This window comes from Monoraphidium neglectum, assembly GCF_000611645.1.
Source record: "Monoraphidium neglectum strain SAG 48.87 unplaced genomic scaffold scaffold01197, whole genome shotgun sequence".
NCBI classification, from domain to species: Eukaryota; Viridiplantae; Chlorophyta; class Chlorophyceae; order Sphaeropleales; family Selenastraceae; genus Monoraphidium; species Monoraphidium neglectum.
This window is the reverse complement of record NW_014012431.1, coordinates 1-15,950: the sequence shown is the minus strand read 5'-3', so window position 1 is coordinate 15,950 and position 15,950 is coordinate 1. Positions and strand designations below refer to the sequence as shown.

The 15,950-nt window shown below is 65.0% G+C and overlaps 4 protein-coding genes across 4 annotated transcripts; 3 read left to right on the top strand and 1 right to left on the bottom strand.

Annotated features, from left to right (window-relative positions):
- Nucleotides 1-360: 360 nt before the first annotated feature.
- Nucleotides 361-3,603, bottom strand: MNEG_6996 (hypothetical protein; the record flags this gene model as incomplete). The annotated part of the gene is made up of 9 exons (XM_014044534.1): nt 361-372; nt 652-795; nt 1,120-1,182; nt 1,469-1,550; nt 1,877-1,924; nt 2,187-2,366; nt 2,654-2,706; nt 2,985-3,113; nt 3,532-3,603. The coding sequence occupies 9 exons, from the start codon at nt 3,601-3,603 to the stop codon at nt 361-363; spliced, it is 783 nt and encodes a 260-aa protein (XP_013899988.1).
- A 369-nt stretch (nt 3,604-3,972) lies between these two features.
- MNEG_6995 (hypothetical protein) lies at nt 3,973-5,654 on the top strand (the record flags this gene model as incomplete). Its single annotated transcript, XM_014044533.1, has 5 exons — nt 3,973-3,975; nt 4,312-4,478; nt 4,806-4,968; nt 5,161-5,275; nt 5,494-5,654. 5 exons carry the CDS (start codon nt 3,973-3,975, stop codon nt 5,652-5,654), a joined length of 609 nt encoding a protein of 202 aa, XP_013899987.1.
- Nucleotides 5,655-5,916: 262 nt separating this feature from the next.
- Nucleotides 5,917-10,183, top strand: MNEG_6994 (hypothetical protein; the record flags this gene model as incomplete). The annotated part of the gene is made up of 8 exons (XM_014044532.1): nt 5,917-5,930; nt 6,559-6,733; nt 6,980-7,101; nt 7,506-7,623; nt 7,865-8,014; nt 8,270-8,344; nt 8,581-8,901; nt 9,161-10,183. The coding sequence occupies 8 exons, from the start codon at nt 5,917-5,919 to the stop codon at nt 10,181-10,183; spliced, it is 1,998 nt and encodes a 665-aa protein (XP_013899986.1).
- Nucleotides 10,184-13,276: 3,093 nt separating this feature from the next.
- Nucleotides 13,277-15,926, top strand: MNEG_6993 (hypothetical protein; the record flags this gene model as incomplete). The annotated part of the gene is made up of 7 exons (XM_014044531.1): nt 13,277-13,329; nt 13,502-13,658; nt 13,969-14,090; nt 14,428-14,545; nt 14,830-14,979; nt 15,268-15,420; nt 15,645-15,926. Coding segments are annotated over 7 exons (1,035 nt in total), but the record flags the coding sequence as incomplete, so codon positions are not given.
- Between the last annotated feature and the right edge of the window lie 24 nt (nt 15,927-15,950).

Below are 15,950 nucleotides of genomic sequence, written 5' to 3'. Positions count from 1 at the left end.
GCCCCCGCCAGACGCCATGCGCGGGCTCGCCGCGGGCTCGGCCGTGAAGCGGCGCGCGCGCATGGCACCTATGAACGACCGCGCCGCCAGGGAGCCGGCGCGCAGGCCCTCCAGCCGCCCGCCAAAGGCGCTGGGCCCGCCGGCGGCGCCCGCGGGGCCGTCGGGGGCGTCGTCGGGGCGCGGGGGCGGCGGCTTTTTGGGGCGGGGCTGGGAGAGCATTGTCAGGTAGTACTCCTGTTGGGTGGTTGGGCGGTTGGGTGGGTGGTTAGCTGGTCAGTTGGGATGGATGGCTGTTGTTTGGGTGGGTTTGCGTGGTTCGCACTCCAGCTGGCTGATGGGCAACCATGTCCCTCCACCCTATCATAATTCCCGCTACGCACACCGACACACCTCGCATCGCATATGCCCACGCACGACCAACCACACACACACCACACACACACACACACACACACACGCACGCACGCACGCGCGCGCGCGCACGCGCGCCTGCCCTCAGCCCTACACCCTGAGCGACTTGGCGCGCACGCGCACGCTCCATGCATTGAGACCAATCTTCCTCAAGGCAACCACCCTTATTCCCCCCAACATACACACGTATACACGCCCACCCACCCCCACACACCCACACACACACACACACACACACACCTTGTCCAGTGCCTCCTTGACCTTTGCAAAGTGTGCGGTGCGGTGGAACGCGCTCGACAGCAGCTTGGTGGCGGCGGCCTTGAGGAAGTTGGCCAGGCAGAAGAGCATCAGGCACACCACCAGCTTCCACACGGCATCCGTGGCCTGCAGGCGCGCGCGGCCGGAGTTGGCAGGGCAATGTGTTTTTAGTTGTGAGTCGGCCGGCCCAGGCAGGGTTGCATCATTCCAACTCACGGCTGATTACTTGGTTGTGAGGCGTGTGGGCCTGGACGCCCCTCCAGGTGGATCGCCAAACGAGGGGTGGCTGCGTCGACAGGACCCACGTACCATCTGCCGCAACACGCATATGCGCCTCACCTTGCGCCCCCCCCCCTTGCACACGCACAAACGCCCGTGCGTGCGCCACGTGAGGACGCACCCCCCACATGCGCTCGCGCCCACCCGCGCACCCATGCGCGTGCGGCAAACCTGGAGGTACGACTTGGCCTTGCAGCGCGTCTCCCCCTCGCACCATGCCGCCTTGAAGATGATCTGGAGACCGCCGCCAGGATGGTCGGGATGGTGGTGAGGGCCAGGGCGCGTTGATGAACAGAGTCAAAGAAGGACGGCGGGCGTCGGGAGACCATCATGGGCAGGTGGGTGCGGGTGCGGCGTGCACGTTCGCATGGATCGTGCCTCGAGGTACGTGCTGCCCCAGCCGCGGCGGCTCCGCACGACGGGCCCGCCCTGTCGCCACAGCAGGGTGTCTTAAACCCTAGTAGGAGCTGGGCGTCAGGTGCTTTCGGATCCCTAAACCCCAACCGACCAACCGGCCGACCTGGAACCAGGGCAGGACCAGCAGCATGAACACCAGCCGCTGCACAGTGCGGCGGACGGCGTCCAGAAAGTAGATGGCATCCCTGGGGCGGGTTTCGGCCGCACGGCAGGGGAGCGGAGAGTCCGATCGAACACAGATGCTTTGATCTCTCACCGGCAATTCAATCGGTAATACGAGCATGCGGGGGTGAGAGCCGCATGCAGATGGCAGCGGGCGGGGTACGCGGCGCTGTACGTCAAGGGTTCGACCATTCCTCTGGAAATCATCGCAGCACCCGGTGGTGATGGTGAGCAACCGCCAGCATCCTGGGGGCCGCTTGTCGGGCTGCTCATGGGCGGGCGCTGCTGGCTGAGGCTACGCATGCGAGCACGCGCGTTGCCGCCGCCGCAGTGCCACCCCGCGGCTCACATGAAGAAGCATTTCTCGATCCAGACGAACAGCCGGTTGTTTGCAAACCTGGCCGGGTGGGATTGCGGTGTTGCGTGGTGCGGAGTGCAAGGCGCCAGGACGTCGCGCGTGCGCAACTCTTTTTATCAAGCAGTGCTGCGGCGCTGATGGGGTTTCAGTCTCCCAGGATGCGGCTCAGCGCTTCAGCCCCCAACCAGAGCCGCCTTGCACGCAGCCGTTTGTTGATCAAAAGGCAACGCCCGAGGTGGGCCCACGTCACCCCCCACCAAAGTTTGGTGCATCAAATGGGCGACCAGAGCCGCTGGCTCACCTGACGCCCACCCACAGGGGTGGCCACACTGCGAAGAAGTACATCCAGCGGAACAGCTCCACCCTGCCGCTGCCGAGTGCGCTCGCCATGCGCGGGACGCCCCAGTGGGTGCAGACCCCGACGACCAGCATGGCGGCGGCCGCCAGGAAGGCGGCCGCGTGCAGCACCACCGAGCGGCGCCTGAGCACGGCGGTGACACGCGAGGGGGCAGCGTCGGCTCGGGGGCGCCGAGCTGGGCGCTGCGTTGAGCTTTTTAGTGTCAGCAAGAGGCAGCCTGCACCTGCTGCGCCGGCCAGGGTGCTGGGCTTGACCAAGATACAAACATGAGCATGATGGGGTGATGTTCGGCCAGGTGAACTTGGCCAAGATAATGAGCGAGAGCTTTTGCATCAGGCGCATCTAGGCTGTCAGCATGCTGATACAGTATCCTCCGCCCGAGTGAGCAAAGTCTGTCCCCCCTTTGCTACCTGTACCACGGCCGCCGCGCCTCCTCCTCGGCCAAAAGATCCTCTTCCTCCTCCTGCAAACGAGACCAAACGCACGCGGGCGCCAGCACACACTGAGCAGGGGTGGATGCTTGGGGGGCCTCACAACCCTCGGGCGCGGCTTCAAGGACGAGGAGAGCTGCCCAGTCGGCCGCAGCGTCGCGCACTGCATGCGTGGACAGAAGCAGCAGCCGCGCCCATCAACAAGCCGGGCGCTACTGCGCGCCCGGCAGCCGCCGCCCGCTCGCCTCGTCATCCGCGAAGAGTGACAGCTGCTGGTATTCTGATGACAGCGCGCCGCCGTTCTGCCCACCATCACCAGACCCAGGGGCCTCGCCGCCGCCTGCGCCTCCGTTGACTGGCTCTTCTGCGGGTGGTTTCGCATGTGCTGGCCCCGGCGCTGCAGCAGCAGAACCAGCGGCGCAGGGTGCACCTGCTGCAGCTGGGTCGCAAGGGGTTTTCAGCGGCGGACGCTGCGCCGCTGCTGCTGCAGCCTCTGACGCTGCTGCTGCCGCCGCGGCAGACGCCAGGGTGGCCTGCACTCGGGGGCTCATGGCATCTGCAGTGGCAGCGCCTGCTGTTGGTGCCCATGGCAGCGGCGGGCGCGCTCGCGGCGCCTGCAGCGGCGGCGGCGACCGGTCTCGTCTTGGTGAGGGCCGCAGCAGCTCAGCCGCCGCGCGTTGTGTGTCGTCAGCTGCATCCCCTGCGCCCGCGGCGCCCTGGCTGCTGCAGACGATTTGGCTGCAGGTTTGCCCACGCCGGTCGTGGCCACTTTCGCGGTCGCTCTCGCTATCGCCGTCGCTGTCGCCGATACCACGGTCGCCATCTTCGACCACGGGGCTGTGGCGGATGCGCCCCACCTCACGGAGCGGCTGCTGCTGACGCAAGCGCGCGCCGTCGCGCTTGGTGTTGACCGCGGGCTCGGCGATCATGGGAGTGTCTCCGCTGACGAGGCCCCCGGCAAGATGAGCATCCTCCCCACCGTCACTCATGGCTGAAATTGCTGCTCACACGCCCAGCCACATATATGGCTGATGTGGCATCGAGGCAGGATGATCTGCTAAGTTGAATCAAGCTTCGTATACAACCAAGTGAAGGATGTATGTGCTTTTGTTCATGATGGCGTTGAGTCGAAGACCAATTACGTTATAATATCGCACCTAGCAGCTTGCGATCACTACGTGCACCCGCGCGCCAAACACCGCAGCAGCATTATGAGCCAGCAAGCGGCCACCCAAGTGCGGGCGCAACAAGTCGTCAACCACTTAAACGCACTGGCTAGCGCTCAAACGCCGCTTCTCATGGTGCGCGCCGCCGACGTTGTGCGCGTTCCTGCGCATACTGCATGGCACTCGTGAGCGTCCGCCCAGCTCCCCTTGAATCCCTGGCCGGGCACTCACAGGCAATCCAGGAGGTTCAAGAGGTGGCTGTCAGTGATGCCGCTTTCATTTATGGCGGCGTTGGCGACTCAGCAAAGGTGCCCAGGCTGCGAGCATTTGCGCTCCCGCCCGCCTCCCGCCGCCTTGCAGCCCCCGCGTACCGATACCACCCCGAACGCTTGTTTGTCGGCCCTGGGCTTGCTTTCTAGCTTTTGCTTCTAGCTTTCTAGCTTTCGCCCGCCTCATACGTACCTTGAGCAGGTCTCGGCCCTGCGATCTGAGCTGGCGTCGCTGCTGACCACCAAGCACGAGGTGGAGGCGTACAGATCAGCGCTCGTGACACTGGCGGGCAGCTATGCACCGCAGCTGGGGGCCAGCACCGACTTTGCAGCGGAGCTGGAGGCTATTATGCAGCGCGTGGGCGGCAGGTGGGCGGCCTATGCTCCACTCCAACGCCGGCTTTTTATCGAGAAGCAAGCCGGGTCGTTGTCCTCAGCATTTGCACTGGAACAGATTGTGGCGCGTGCAGGCAGCGCGTGGATTGATCAGTGCGTGCGTTGCTAAACCGCGGGCCCGCTCCCTGCACAGACTCAGGCTCTACAACCCTGCATGGCAGGCCCCGTGCTGAAAAAGTTTCGTTGGTCAGAAAAGCTTCCAGCGTCATCCTCACACTCACGCGACAGTATATGATCACAATGCAACACGCCATCAGAGCCTAGTGCGTTCACCAGCAAGCACAAACCCAATCCGCCCAGGTTTGACCCCAAGCGGAGCCAGGCCATGCGCGACTTCGACGAGGCCGCCGGGACCGAGGCCAACGGCGGCGGCGGCGGCGGCGATGACGAGGACGATGACGAGGACGTCGTCGATGTGGGCGGCGGCGCCCTCAACGCGACCTGCCCCATCTCCGGACGGAACGTGAGCGGCGAGGCGCCCGGTCCTGCGCGGCCGGGCTGCGAGCGGCTGCGGCGCCCGGCAGCGGGGGGCCGGGCGCGCGCTGCGGCGGTTGGGGCGGGGGCGGGGCGGGCGTGGGCGCTGACCGACTTGGAGTTGGTGGCAGCCTCAACCCCGTTGCTTCAACCCCTTCCGCTACACCCCCATAAACCCCAGATCTATGATCTGGAGGACCCTGTAGAGGACCAGGTTGGGTACGTCTACGAGAGGTCCGCCATTGAGCAGCACATCCGCATCCACGCACACGGCTGCTGTGACGCACCCTTCCCCGGTGAGAGGGGTGACCAGGGGCAAGAAGGGCGGCCCGGGGTTGGGGGCGGGGCGGCAGTACGGCCGCGCATTACGTCATTCCAAGCATGGGGTGGGGGCAGCCAGACTGCTGTAGAGGAAGCGGATGAGCCGGTCCAGCTGCTCTCACCCGCCGTGTTGACGCCCGCCATACCCAGCAGCCACTCACGCGCTCGAATCGCGCGATCACAACCTCTTCAGGCGTCAGCCACCGCATCACCATCGCCGGGCTGAAGAAGAGCACCAAGGTGCTGAACCAGCAGCGGCGGCGGCGGCTGGGACTCGGGGCGCAGCAGCGGCGGGGCGGGCAGGGCGGGCGTGGCAAGGGGGGCGGTGAGGCTGAAGAGGTCATAGACGTGTAGCACTGTCTACAGTACTTGTCACACATGTACATACCAAGGTGTATACACTTTCACTCTGAAACTCATTGGTTGTGACCAACCTGGGGCCTCTGTGTGGCAGTGGCTATGGCCGTCGTCCCGCAGCTGGTGAGCAGGCAGGGGATAGGTTTGCATGCTCAGGGCACAGCTGCGGGCGTGCAGCGCGCATCTATGGCTGTGCTTGCCGAAGTGATGCCCCTGAGGGAATCTGTGTGAGAGATGCTTCGACTCCAGGCAGCCTGGGATGTGCTCCATCGGGTGGGTAACAGCGAAGGCAGGCTGTCCGGACCGCGGAGCTGGACAACCAAGCGCGGGCCGTGCAGAGCAGCCGCTCAGCTCGGCCTGCACAGCACCCCTTGCACACCTCAGCGTTCTCAACCAAGCATATGACCTTGACGAACAATTGTCGTCCTAGCTTCACTGGAAGCTGCATACGAATTCCGGCAGGCAGGGGGGTGCTGAGGTGGTTGTGGCAGAAGGTGCCAGTGCTGAATCTGCCGGCTGCTCAACCTGCAAAAATCACTGCCTGTCCTCTCACACGACGCCCCCATACATTGCAACATCTTATGTGTCCACAAAAGCATATCTCGACAGCCATGGAGAGCTCAACGAGCTCCGGATGTTCCCTGCCCGCAGACTCGCGACCCACGTCCGCCATGCCCACGCCACCGTGAGCGACCAACGGTCGTAATATGAGAGAGAAAGGACTTTTCAGCTCACATTCCTGCAGACAGATCCCGTGCGGTGTCGTGTGCTGGCGCTTGTGGCGCACCTGCCGCGTCCCACCTGCCCTGCGCCCGCGCCTGCCCGCAGCGACGCTCACACGCTTTCTCTGTAGCCGAGGTGCAACAATTTGATACATTTTCTTTTCTCACCAACGCTCCAGGCCCGACTGGCTGCGGCAGCTGCTGCGGTGGCAGCAGGGCTCCCCCCTCAAGGGCGCCTATGGGGACCACACCTTTGTGTTCCGCACCCCGCCCGTCGGCCCCGACAACGAGCAGTACGTCGTAAAGGCTCACTGCAAAGCGGAGCTGCACACGTTTGACTGGGTGGAGCGCATGGTGAGGGGGTGCCAGGGAGCTGGCCAGGCCTGCTGGATGGCACCTCCGCCGTTGCACCAGTCCCAGCTGGCGTCGCTTGTGTGCAGCGCCAGCAGTCGCCAAGCCTCACAGCAAGTCCGCAGACCAAGCTCAGACGTGTGGTCGGGGCTTTGTGGGTGGTGCCGATAACACGAGCGTGTGCGATCAACCTCACGTCACCAACAAGTGCCATCCCTGCCACGCACCCCGACCTTCACACACCTGCAGGTGCGTGCAGAGGTGTCTTTTCACGACGTGTTTCGCGGCTGCCTGCCCCCTGGCATTGTGCCGCTGCGAGGGTGCTACGAGGACGAGGCCTTCATCTACCTGGTCTTCCCTTATGCAGGCCGGTGAGCACGACACGCGGGGATGGCGGGTGCAGTTGGCTGGGGGCCATCGGGTGCTGCGGCCGCCAGGGGCGGCTGGATGACGCAGGGCGAGAGGGCGGCTACAGGGGGGCGTTTTGTTGCTGTGGCGGCCGCACAGGAGCCAATCCAGCTTGGCCCCTGCCGCAGCAACCAGCAGTGGGCTGAGCGCAAGATGCGTGAGCCCTTAGGCCCTTCAAGGGACCCAGATGCCCTCAGCGCACTGATCCACACAAATAATGCTCGCGTCCCTGGAGCACGCCCCACCCTCTGGCCCACACTGCTTCCAGCAGTGCTCCTCCATGCTGCTCCCCCTGCATCAAGCAACACTCATCACCCCATTCCCTGCACTTCCTTCCACCCTCACCGCCACCCCTGCCAACCCGCAGGCCTCTGTTGAACTACGTGCGCAAGCCGGCCGACCCGACGTCCCACAAGCTCAGCGCCCTCCTGGCGCAGGAGGTGGCGTACCAGCTGATCCTGACCTGGGACTGGATGCACACGCAGGTGGGGGTGACGGGTGAAATCTCACGCGCGCCGAGCAGTCAGCAGGTGCACGTGTGGCTGTGAATTGTTGTGTTGCCGCGTTCCCATCTGTGTTGGCTCAGCCCGCCGTCGTGTGTGCGCCCAAGCTGCGCGACCCACAAGCTGGGCTCCCACCCCTTGAGCATCTTTCTGCATCCTTGTTGTTTCCAAAACCAACCAACCAACACCCCAACCAACCTATCACCCAACCTCGGCCCCCCAGGACCTGGTGTACCTGGACGGCAAGCCCGACCAGGTGGTGCTGCAGTTTGACAACCTGGCGCGCAGGGTGCTGCCCAGGCTGGTGGACATGGGCTCGGTGGACGACACCGGCTGCTGCCACGCCTCGACACCCGGCTACGTGCCCCCTGAGGTGAAGCGCACCGCCACAGCGGGCGCTGCGGGGGCCGTATCTGCCTTCTGCACGCTGCCTTGGAGCGGATACAAGGCACGAGCAGGCTTCCGCAGCCCACGGCGCGATTTGGAGTGCAGGGGCAGCTCTCCTTGGACACCAAGGCTGGCCAATGGTGCGCCACATTTGCTACATACGCTCCCTTGTGCTGCAGTCCACCACTGTTGGGAAAGCCACTCAACCCCGCTCCCCTCTCCCTCCATTGGCGCCTGCCAGAAGCACTACCTGGGAGGCAACGCCGCGGCGACACCCAAGTGGGATGCGTACGCAGTGGCGGTCATATTTGGGGAGGTGAGGGGCTCACACGGCCTGGAGGGGCAGCGTCACGCCGACCGCGGCATGCCGCTCAGCGACTCGCTTGTGCAACCACTTTCACCTGTCCTTGGCTCACCTCAAAAATGCAACCGCGTCACGCACCCAAGGGGGCTTCCTGCTGTAGCGTTGCCGCGATCACCCATTATATCCATACCAATCTTGAAAGCTCAGCATGCCGCATGACTCTCTCTGGACCCACCACCAACCGGCAGGTCCTGACCGGCTGCGTGCCGGGCGACCCCACGAGCGGCGCCGCCGACGGGCCCGAGATGACTGAGGAGGAGCTCATCGCGGACTTCCCTTTAATCTTTATGTCCAGGTCAGCCTGGAGGGCGCTGCCTCCCTCCTGCAGCGACCTCAAGGCGCTCATCGCCCAGCTGGCGCTCCCGGACCCCGCCCGGCGACCCACCCTGGAGGAGGCGCGGCGCTCCCCCGCGTTTGCGCAGCTGGAGCGGGAGGCGGGCGAGCGGCAGCGCAAGCTGTGGGTTCTGATGGCGGGGCGGGAAGACATGTTGGAGGCATTCGAGGCGCAGGTGAGGGGCGCGGGGTGGGGTTCAGGGTTGAGGTTTTTGGGTGAGGACCAGCAGCACTAACAAGGGACCTGTGTGCACGCCACCGCCGGATTGCGGGTGGCGCCCTCCTGCGCGCACTGTGTGAGCCCAACCAGTGACCAAGTCGCCTGGGTCTTATTCGGCTAACAGAGGTAGAAGCGACAAAGCAATCCGCACTTTCCAACAGCGCGAGCATGCCCCCCCCCCAAAAAAAAACTGCTCTCGCTCCCAATTGTCTCAGGAGGCCGAGGCCGAGGAGCTGCGCGCTGAGCTGGCGCAGAGGGATGAGGTGGCGGCGGCGCTCAAGCGGCAGGTAGCCAACAAGGAGAGCGTCATGAGGCAGATGCTGGGGCAGAGCCAGCGCCAGCAGCAGGAGATCAAGCAGCTGCGGGACCAGCAGCGGGCGCTGCAGGCCCAGGTGCAGCAGCTGGAGGCGGAGGTGCGGGCCAGGGAGGACGCGGCGCGGCTGGCCGATGCCACATGCGATGAGCTGCGGCACGAGGTGGAGCTCAAGTGCCAGGGCACGCGGCGGGTGCGCGACTGCCTGATCATATCGGTGGACGAGACGCAGGCGGCTTGTCGCGAGGCGGCGGTGCTGCAGGGCCGGGTGGGGCGGCTGCAGGCGTGCCTGGGGACGGTGCACAGCGGGCTGAGGGCGCTGCGGCAGGAGTGCGCTGCCGCCGACAGCCAGGCCAGTGCGACTTGCAGCGACAACGGCAAAGACAGCTGGACCGACGGCTACAGCGCGCCCTCCGGTTCCCAGAGCAGCAGCGCAGCGGCCACCTCTTCCAGCTGCATCAGCGGGGCTGGCAGCTGCGCCATGCTCAAGGCTGCCACTGCGGTGCTCGTTGGCGGGCAGCAGGAATTGGCTCCCGAGTGTAGCAGCAGCAAGGGTGACCGGATGGATGGAGACAGCGAGGGCGGTGACACCGCTTCGGCGTCGTATGCGCTGGATTGCTCGGTGGTGATCGTGCGCGCCGGCTCCCCTGTGGCCGGCGGCACCAAGGCGGCGGCGAGCACGCCGTGGGACTGTGACAGCAGCAGGGGTGGCTCCCGCAGCTGGAACGCTGGCGTGATCGTTGGCGGCGCCTTTGACAGCGGCGTGACCGCCCCCGCTAGCGGCAAAGGGCTGGCGCCTGGCGTGGGCGCGCGCGCGGCCTGGTGGGGCCTGATGCGCGGCAAGGCGCGCCAGGCCAAGGCTGCGCTGCGGCACGGGGTGTTTGCGCCCCTGTGTTTTGTCCCAGGCGAGGTGGACCGCTTCTGAGGGGCGGTGCGTCGCGCGCCAAGAGGCGGTACAAGCCACCCAGGTGATGGCTTGGGCCGCGAGACCCCGTTTTTTCAGTCAAGGCTGCCTGCCTGGGAGCTACTTCAACTTGCATCGCGCTTCAATGCACAACCGGCTCTGACTGCTGCGCAGCCTGGATATTTTTCTTTGCTTTGCGGAGGGCTATGGGCTGCTTGATGCAGTCCTGGTGTTTGGATGGAGCAGGGTTAGTTGAGCTTGCGGGTGCCTGTGGGGTTGACGTCGTGTCAGCTGCCGCAGGCAGCCGCGCTCCCCGCTTTGATGGCGATCGAGACACTTTCAGGGTACACCACGGTCAACATCTCTTTGGTTTGCGGGGGCTGTGGGCTGCTTTCTGTAGTGCCTGGTTTTTGCATGAGGAAGGGTTGGTTGAGCTTGCGGGTGCCTGCGGGGTTGACGTCGTGTCAGCTGCTGCAGGCAGCCGCGCTCCCCGCTTTGACGGCAATACACTTACGGGGTACACCGGTCAACGCATATCCACTGTCAGGTTTGTGAATCTTGGACTCGGAGGGTTGAGCGCCTTTCTTGGCCGCCAGTCCAGGGCTTGGTTCCAGCTGCGGCTGGATTCAGGTCGATGTTGCAGCCTGATTATCACCGCACATCATGTGGGCTGCAATTTCTCAAACTTTCTGCTTGCTGCCCGTGCAGCTACCATTCACAGAACCAAGTGTTGAATGTGTATACATGCATATGTGTACGAGGAGGCCTTGCATCAAAGCACACCTCCCTGAACTGTTCAAAATTGAGATTTGTAAATCCACTCACGCAAGTATTGACCCACTGCAGGAGCCGGGCATCAAATGCGCAGGGCAGACAAAGAGGGCAGCGGGCAAAGCTGCAATGGATCCGGACAGGCTGTAGCAGCAGTTCTCATTCTCAAATCTCCTTGAAATGTGTTTTGCTCGGAAAGGCACAACAAGAACCATAAGCCTTCACTTATGCTACTGTAATGCAAAAGAACCCGCTGCAATTCTCTTGCCGCCCCGCTCTGCCAGCTCACCTTCAGCCCCGCTCCTGCCAGCACACATCCCGCGATGAGCTCGGCCGTCACAGAAGGGCTCATATGGGAGCAGCAAGTGACGTTGGCCGAGTGGCGAGGAGGCGCCGATGCATATGTTGCCTAGCAGGGCTCAAGGCTGCGCTCGTAATGCAGGGTTTGGGGGGGGGGGGGCGAGAATGTTATCACGGCTCGGCCAGGCTAGATGACCGATGCAAGGGCAGTGGGGCCACGGTGAGCCGCTGAACGCCACGCCTGCCCCCCGCCATCGTTGCTGCCCTCCTTGGCGCGCCAGTGCGCCAGCATCGGCTACCGCTGCCGTGTCAAAGAGGCTGCCCAGTCAGCCGACGCACACGTGGCGCCGCCCAGTACTGCCAAATCTTCAAACATGCGCTGCAGAAAGCGCTGGCGCTTGAGCACACCAGACGCGACACACCCTGTACGTCCCTACCTGCAGAATACTTGTTTGTAATCAGATAGGCGTAGGCTGTGTGCCAGTGACGGTACAGCAGCCGCCGGATGCCCCTCATGCTTGCAACACGATTATGGATGCTGGACATACAACGACTGCTGCTGTACTTCGATTGCCACGAGGCCCAACGCGATTAGCCGCGCAGAGCTGCACCCTGCGCCCGCCGCTGCCTCAACGCTTTGACACCACAGAGCGGCGCCTGGCTACGCTGTTGAGCAATACGTGTTGTGCACGCGCGCCCGCACGTCCAGGCGATGTCAGGCACGTTGCTTTCATCCCCTCGCAGCTGCCCCAGAGCGTCCTGCGCCTTCAAGTGTATTTGGATGCAGCTCTTGCTGGACCCATGCTGCGCGGCTGCCCTTGCTCAGCTGCTCGCTTCCAGGTGCGCGCCGCTGCCGCTGGCGTGATCTCAGTGCGGCGCAGCACTTGATTTCGACGAAGCTGGTCGAATTATCATGTAAATAGCATGCAGCCAATAACTTTGAGTCCATGTATTGCGCATCTATATCTCTTTCTTTTTGGGTATGACGCATCACGTACGTCGATGCAGGATCTCGTGCGTTAGATTTAGGTATTGTCCATTGCCAAGGTACCGAGATGACCGATAGGGTCTGCTCATGCTCTGCTGCCAGCCCGAGCTCACAGCCGTCCAGCGGCGCGGTTGCCGCACCTCGACACTGCTGTGTTCGCCAAGACGCGGCGCGCGACGGCGGAGCGCTTCCTCAAGCAAAGCAGCGGACAGGTGCGGAGGAGGGACAATCTTGCCTGACGCCGCCCGGCTCTCGTGATGATCAAATCAATCAACCACGCAGCTGACTTGAGCTTCTGGCGCCGGCGCAGTCAGACAGCCGTTCGTGCCACCGCCGCCCGACCTTTGTCCCTCCCACATCATCCCGGCCGGCCCCACCTGCCACTGTCACCCAGGCCACTGCCAAGACCATGAGGCTTGTGGTCTGATGGCATCATGCTTGCCATGTTGGCAGATTGAAGCTGCTCAGGCCGCCGCGGAGCGCCGATGCCCCCCACGGCGGCCTCAGCCGCCCTGCTGGCCGCGAGGTGGCGGCGCCTGCGCGATTGAAGGCGTCTATATCAGCTCATGAGACCCTCTGTGGTTGCTGCTGAATACCAGGTGGGCAGGAGATCTGGGTCGCATGGGGCCTGCAGCCGCAGAGCCACCTTGCAGTGTGTGTGGCCGCTGTCGGCCCACGGATATGCAGGAGTGTTTGCTCAATACATGTGATATGCATCAAAGTTGGGGTTGGGTAGCCCTGAAGTGGGGATCCAAGCAAACATGCGCGGCACAGACGATCCGGGAGCCCCGCAGTATGTGTGCTCTGCTGTGCCAGGCGCCATGTGCGCCCCTGCTCGTATTCCTCAGCGCCCTTGGCGTATTCGAAAAGTTATAAAAATAACTGTGCGTTTGGTTACGTGTTCCCAGGTCCGACGGTGGTTGCACTGCTGGAGTGGAAGGTGCAGAAAAAGCCGACGGCTGCAAAACATACGACCCCTTGATAACAACCGCACAAATCGGGTGCAACTAATCACAGTGTGTTATGACTCTATACGCATGACTTTGCTTTGAAGGATGGTCGTAACGGAGAGCCCCTGCCAGGGGGCTTCGTCCGCGCCCACAGCTCGGTGAGAAATCAAGAAACATCAGAGTGTTTCATAGTTTCATGTTGACGTCATGCGCAGGGGGACGCGCATGGGGCACCATTCTGCGCCATGCGCCATTGCGCGCGCATCCGCTCCCGCCCTGCCGCTGCGCTGCTCACACGCAACGCCTCTGCGCCGCCCCCCTCCTCTCCAGGCCCGGCTGGACGGTGCAGCAGGGCCCCACCCTGAAGGGCGGCCCTGGGGACCACTTGCGGGTGTACACATCACGAGACAGCCAGACCGGGGCCCGCATGGTGGCCAAGGTTTACTCCAAGAAGGACATCAGGCACCAGCCAGAGCTGCGCAGGATGGTGAGCCAAACACGACGCGCCGGGCGTGAAGCAAAGGGATGACGGGCGGTGCACATGGGCAGTGACACACCTGTCGCACACAGCGTCGCGGAGGCGGCGCGACTTGGGGCGCGCGCTGCTTGGCAGTTTCGCGCGCGCGCCGCGCCGCCAGCCGCGGCTGACGGATCGCGCGATGAAGGGCACGTGACGTGTCACATCCTCGCGGGGCCTCGCCGATGCGCGCGTGCGTGCACGCCCAGCTCGAGCGCTCGCCGCGCCCCCTCCCCACCTGCCTCTTGTCCCCGCACCCCGTCCCGACGCGCCGCCGCAGGTGCGGACAGAGTATGAGTTCCACAAGGCCGATGCCCAGGAGGCGCCCGAGGCGATTGTCCGCATGGCGGCGCACCACCAGGACGAGGTTTTTTTTTGGATGGGATTCCCTGACGCCGGAAGGTGGGGCCCGCGCGGCTCGTAAACTCCACGCTTGGGGCTGCAGGGGGGGGGGGCGGTGTGCTGGTTTGGGGCGTCGAGGGACGCCATGCATGTGGGGGGCTGCGGGCGGGGCCGGCGGCGTGCGAGCGAGCGGCTGGCTTGAGGGATCAGCCCCGAGCGAGGCGCGGTCGCGCCCCGCGGCGTGACCTCTCGCTGCGCGTCCGCATGCTCGACGGGCGCCCCCTTTCCGGGCCCTGCCGCGGCCGCAGGCCCCAGCCAGCGCCGCCGGCTCCGGCGCCGGGACGCAACTCAAGCCCGCCTGCACCCCCGACCCCCACCTCGCTCCCCCCTTCTTCAGGCCCATAATGGAGTTTGTCTCGCAGCCGCGCGACTGGTGGACCCTGTGGCTCAACACGCTGCTGGGGTTTGAGTTCATTGACAGGGTGGTGCCCTCAATGACCTGGCTCCACTCCAAGGTGGGCGACACTGCGCGCGGCACGCGCGCGCGCGCGCTGTCACACGTCAACCCCCGCGCCCCCACTGGCCTTGACCGGGCGCGCATGTGGGCACGCGCGGCGGTTTGGGGGTCAGCGCGGCGGCCGTGCGCATCCAAGCCCTGTGCCTGCGCGCCTCTCAGCTCTTGCCCCGCAGATCGCGCCGCACTGGTTTGGCGCTGCACAAGGCCTTCGGCCTCGTCTGCCGCCCCCTCACTCTGTCGACCCCCCAATCCCCCCCAAATACAACCCCGCCCCGCCAACAGGGCAAGGTCTACCTCGACCTCAAGCCGGAGCAGCTGCTGGTGCAGCCCGACCACGAGGCGCGCCGCCTGGCGGTGCATTGGGTGGACTTTGGGTCCCTCACGCCGCCGGGCCAGTGCCGCGCCTTCACCGACGCCTTCGTGCCCCCCGAGGTGCGGGGGGCTGCGTCTGTTTGTGGGGCTGCCCGTATGCCGCCACGGCGCGCTGGGGTTGCGCGAGTGGGGGTTGCTTTTGGGGGGACGTACTGCCGACGCGTGTTCGGGCATCGACCGCCGTCGGCTGCGTGCAAGCATGCACGCTTGTGCGGAGACGGGCCTGCCCAACCCTCCAGCCCGGGCGGTGCAAGCTGGTATTGGACAAATGGGTTTTTGATCCGCCCTTGCCGTCGTGATTGATGCATGTGTGCCCCTCGCAACCGCGCCCGTCGCCTCCCACCCCAGGCCCTGTCCAGCGGCACCGTCGAGGGGTTCCACGCCGCCGCGACCCCGGCGTGGGACGCCTGGGGCGTCGGGACCGTGCTCATGGCGGTGAGCTGGGGCCGGCCGCTCGCTGGCTGGGGCTGCGTGACGCGACAGCGCGAGCGCGGGAACGTGGTCGGTGCGCGGCGCCGGCCCGGCCCCTCCGGCGCGACGAACGCCATGTCATCCGCGCAAGGCCGGCTGGCCGCCGGCACGCATCACGCTTGGCCGGCGCACATGGTTTTGGAAAAAATAATGACCGAGCAGCTTTGCATTGCAGTCGGCCCCGGCGCCACGACTCATACCCCTCTCATTCTGTGGCTTACCAATTGCCAACCCTACAACCACGCCCCCGCCAGGTCATCACGGGCCTCTCGCCCTACAAGCCCCTCGAGTGGCAGCAGCAGGGCCCCCACGGCGGCGGCGGCGGCGACGGCGGCGGCGGCGGCGGCGGCGGCGGCGGCGGCGGCGGCGGCTGCGCTGTGGGCAGCTTCCGGGCCGCCTGCATGGCGTCCCCGGCGTGGCGCAACCTGGGGGAAGATTCCCGGCAGCTGCGCAAGCTGGCGGAGGACCTGACTCACCCGGACCCGGCCAAGCGGCCCTCTCTGAGCCAGGTGGAGGCCAGGCCCTACATCCAGCGGGTCAGGACGGGGGCGGACTGGCGG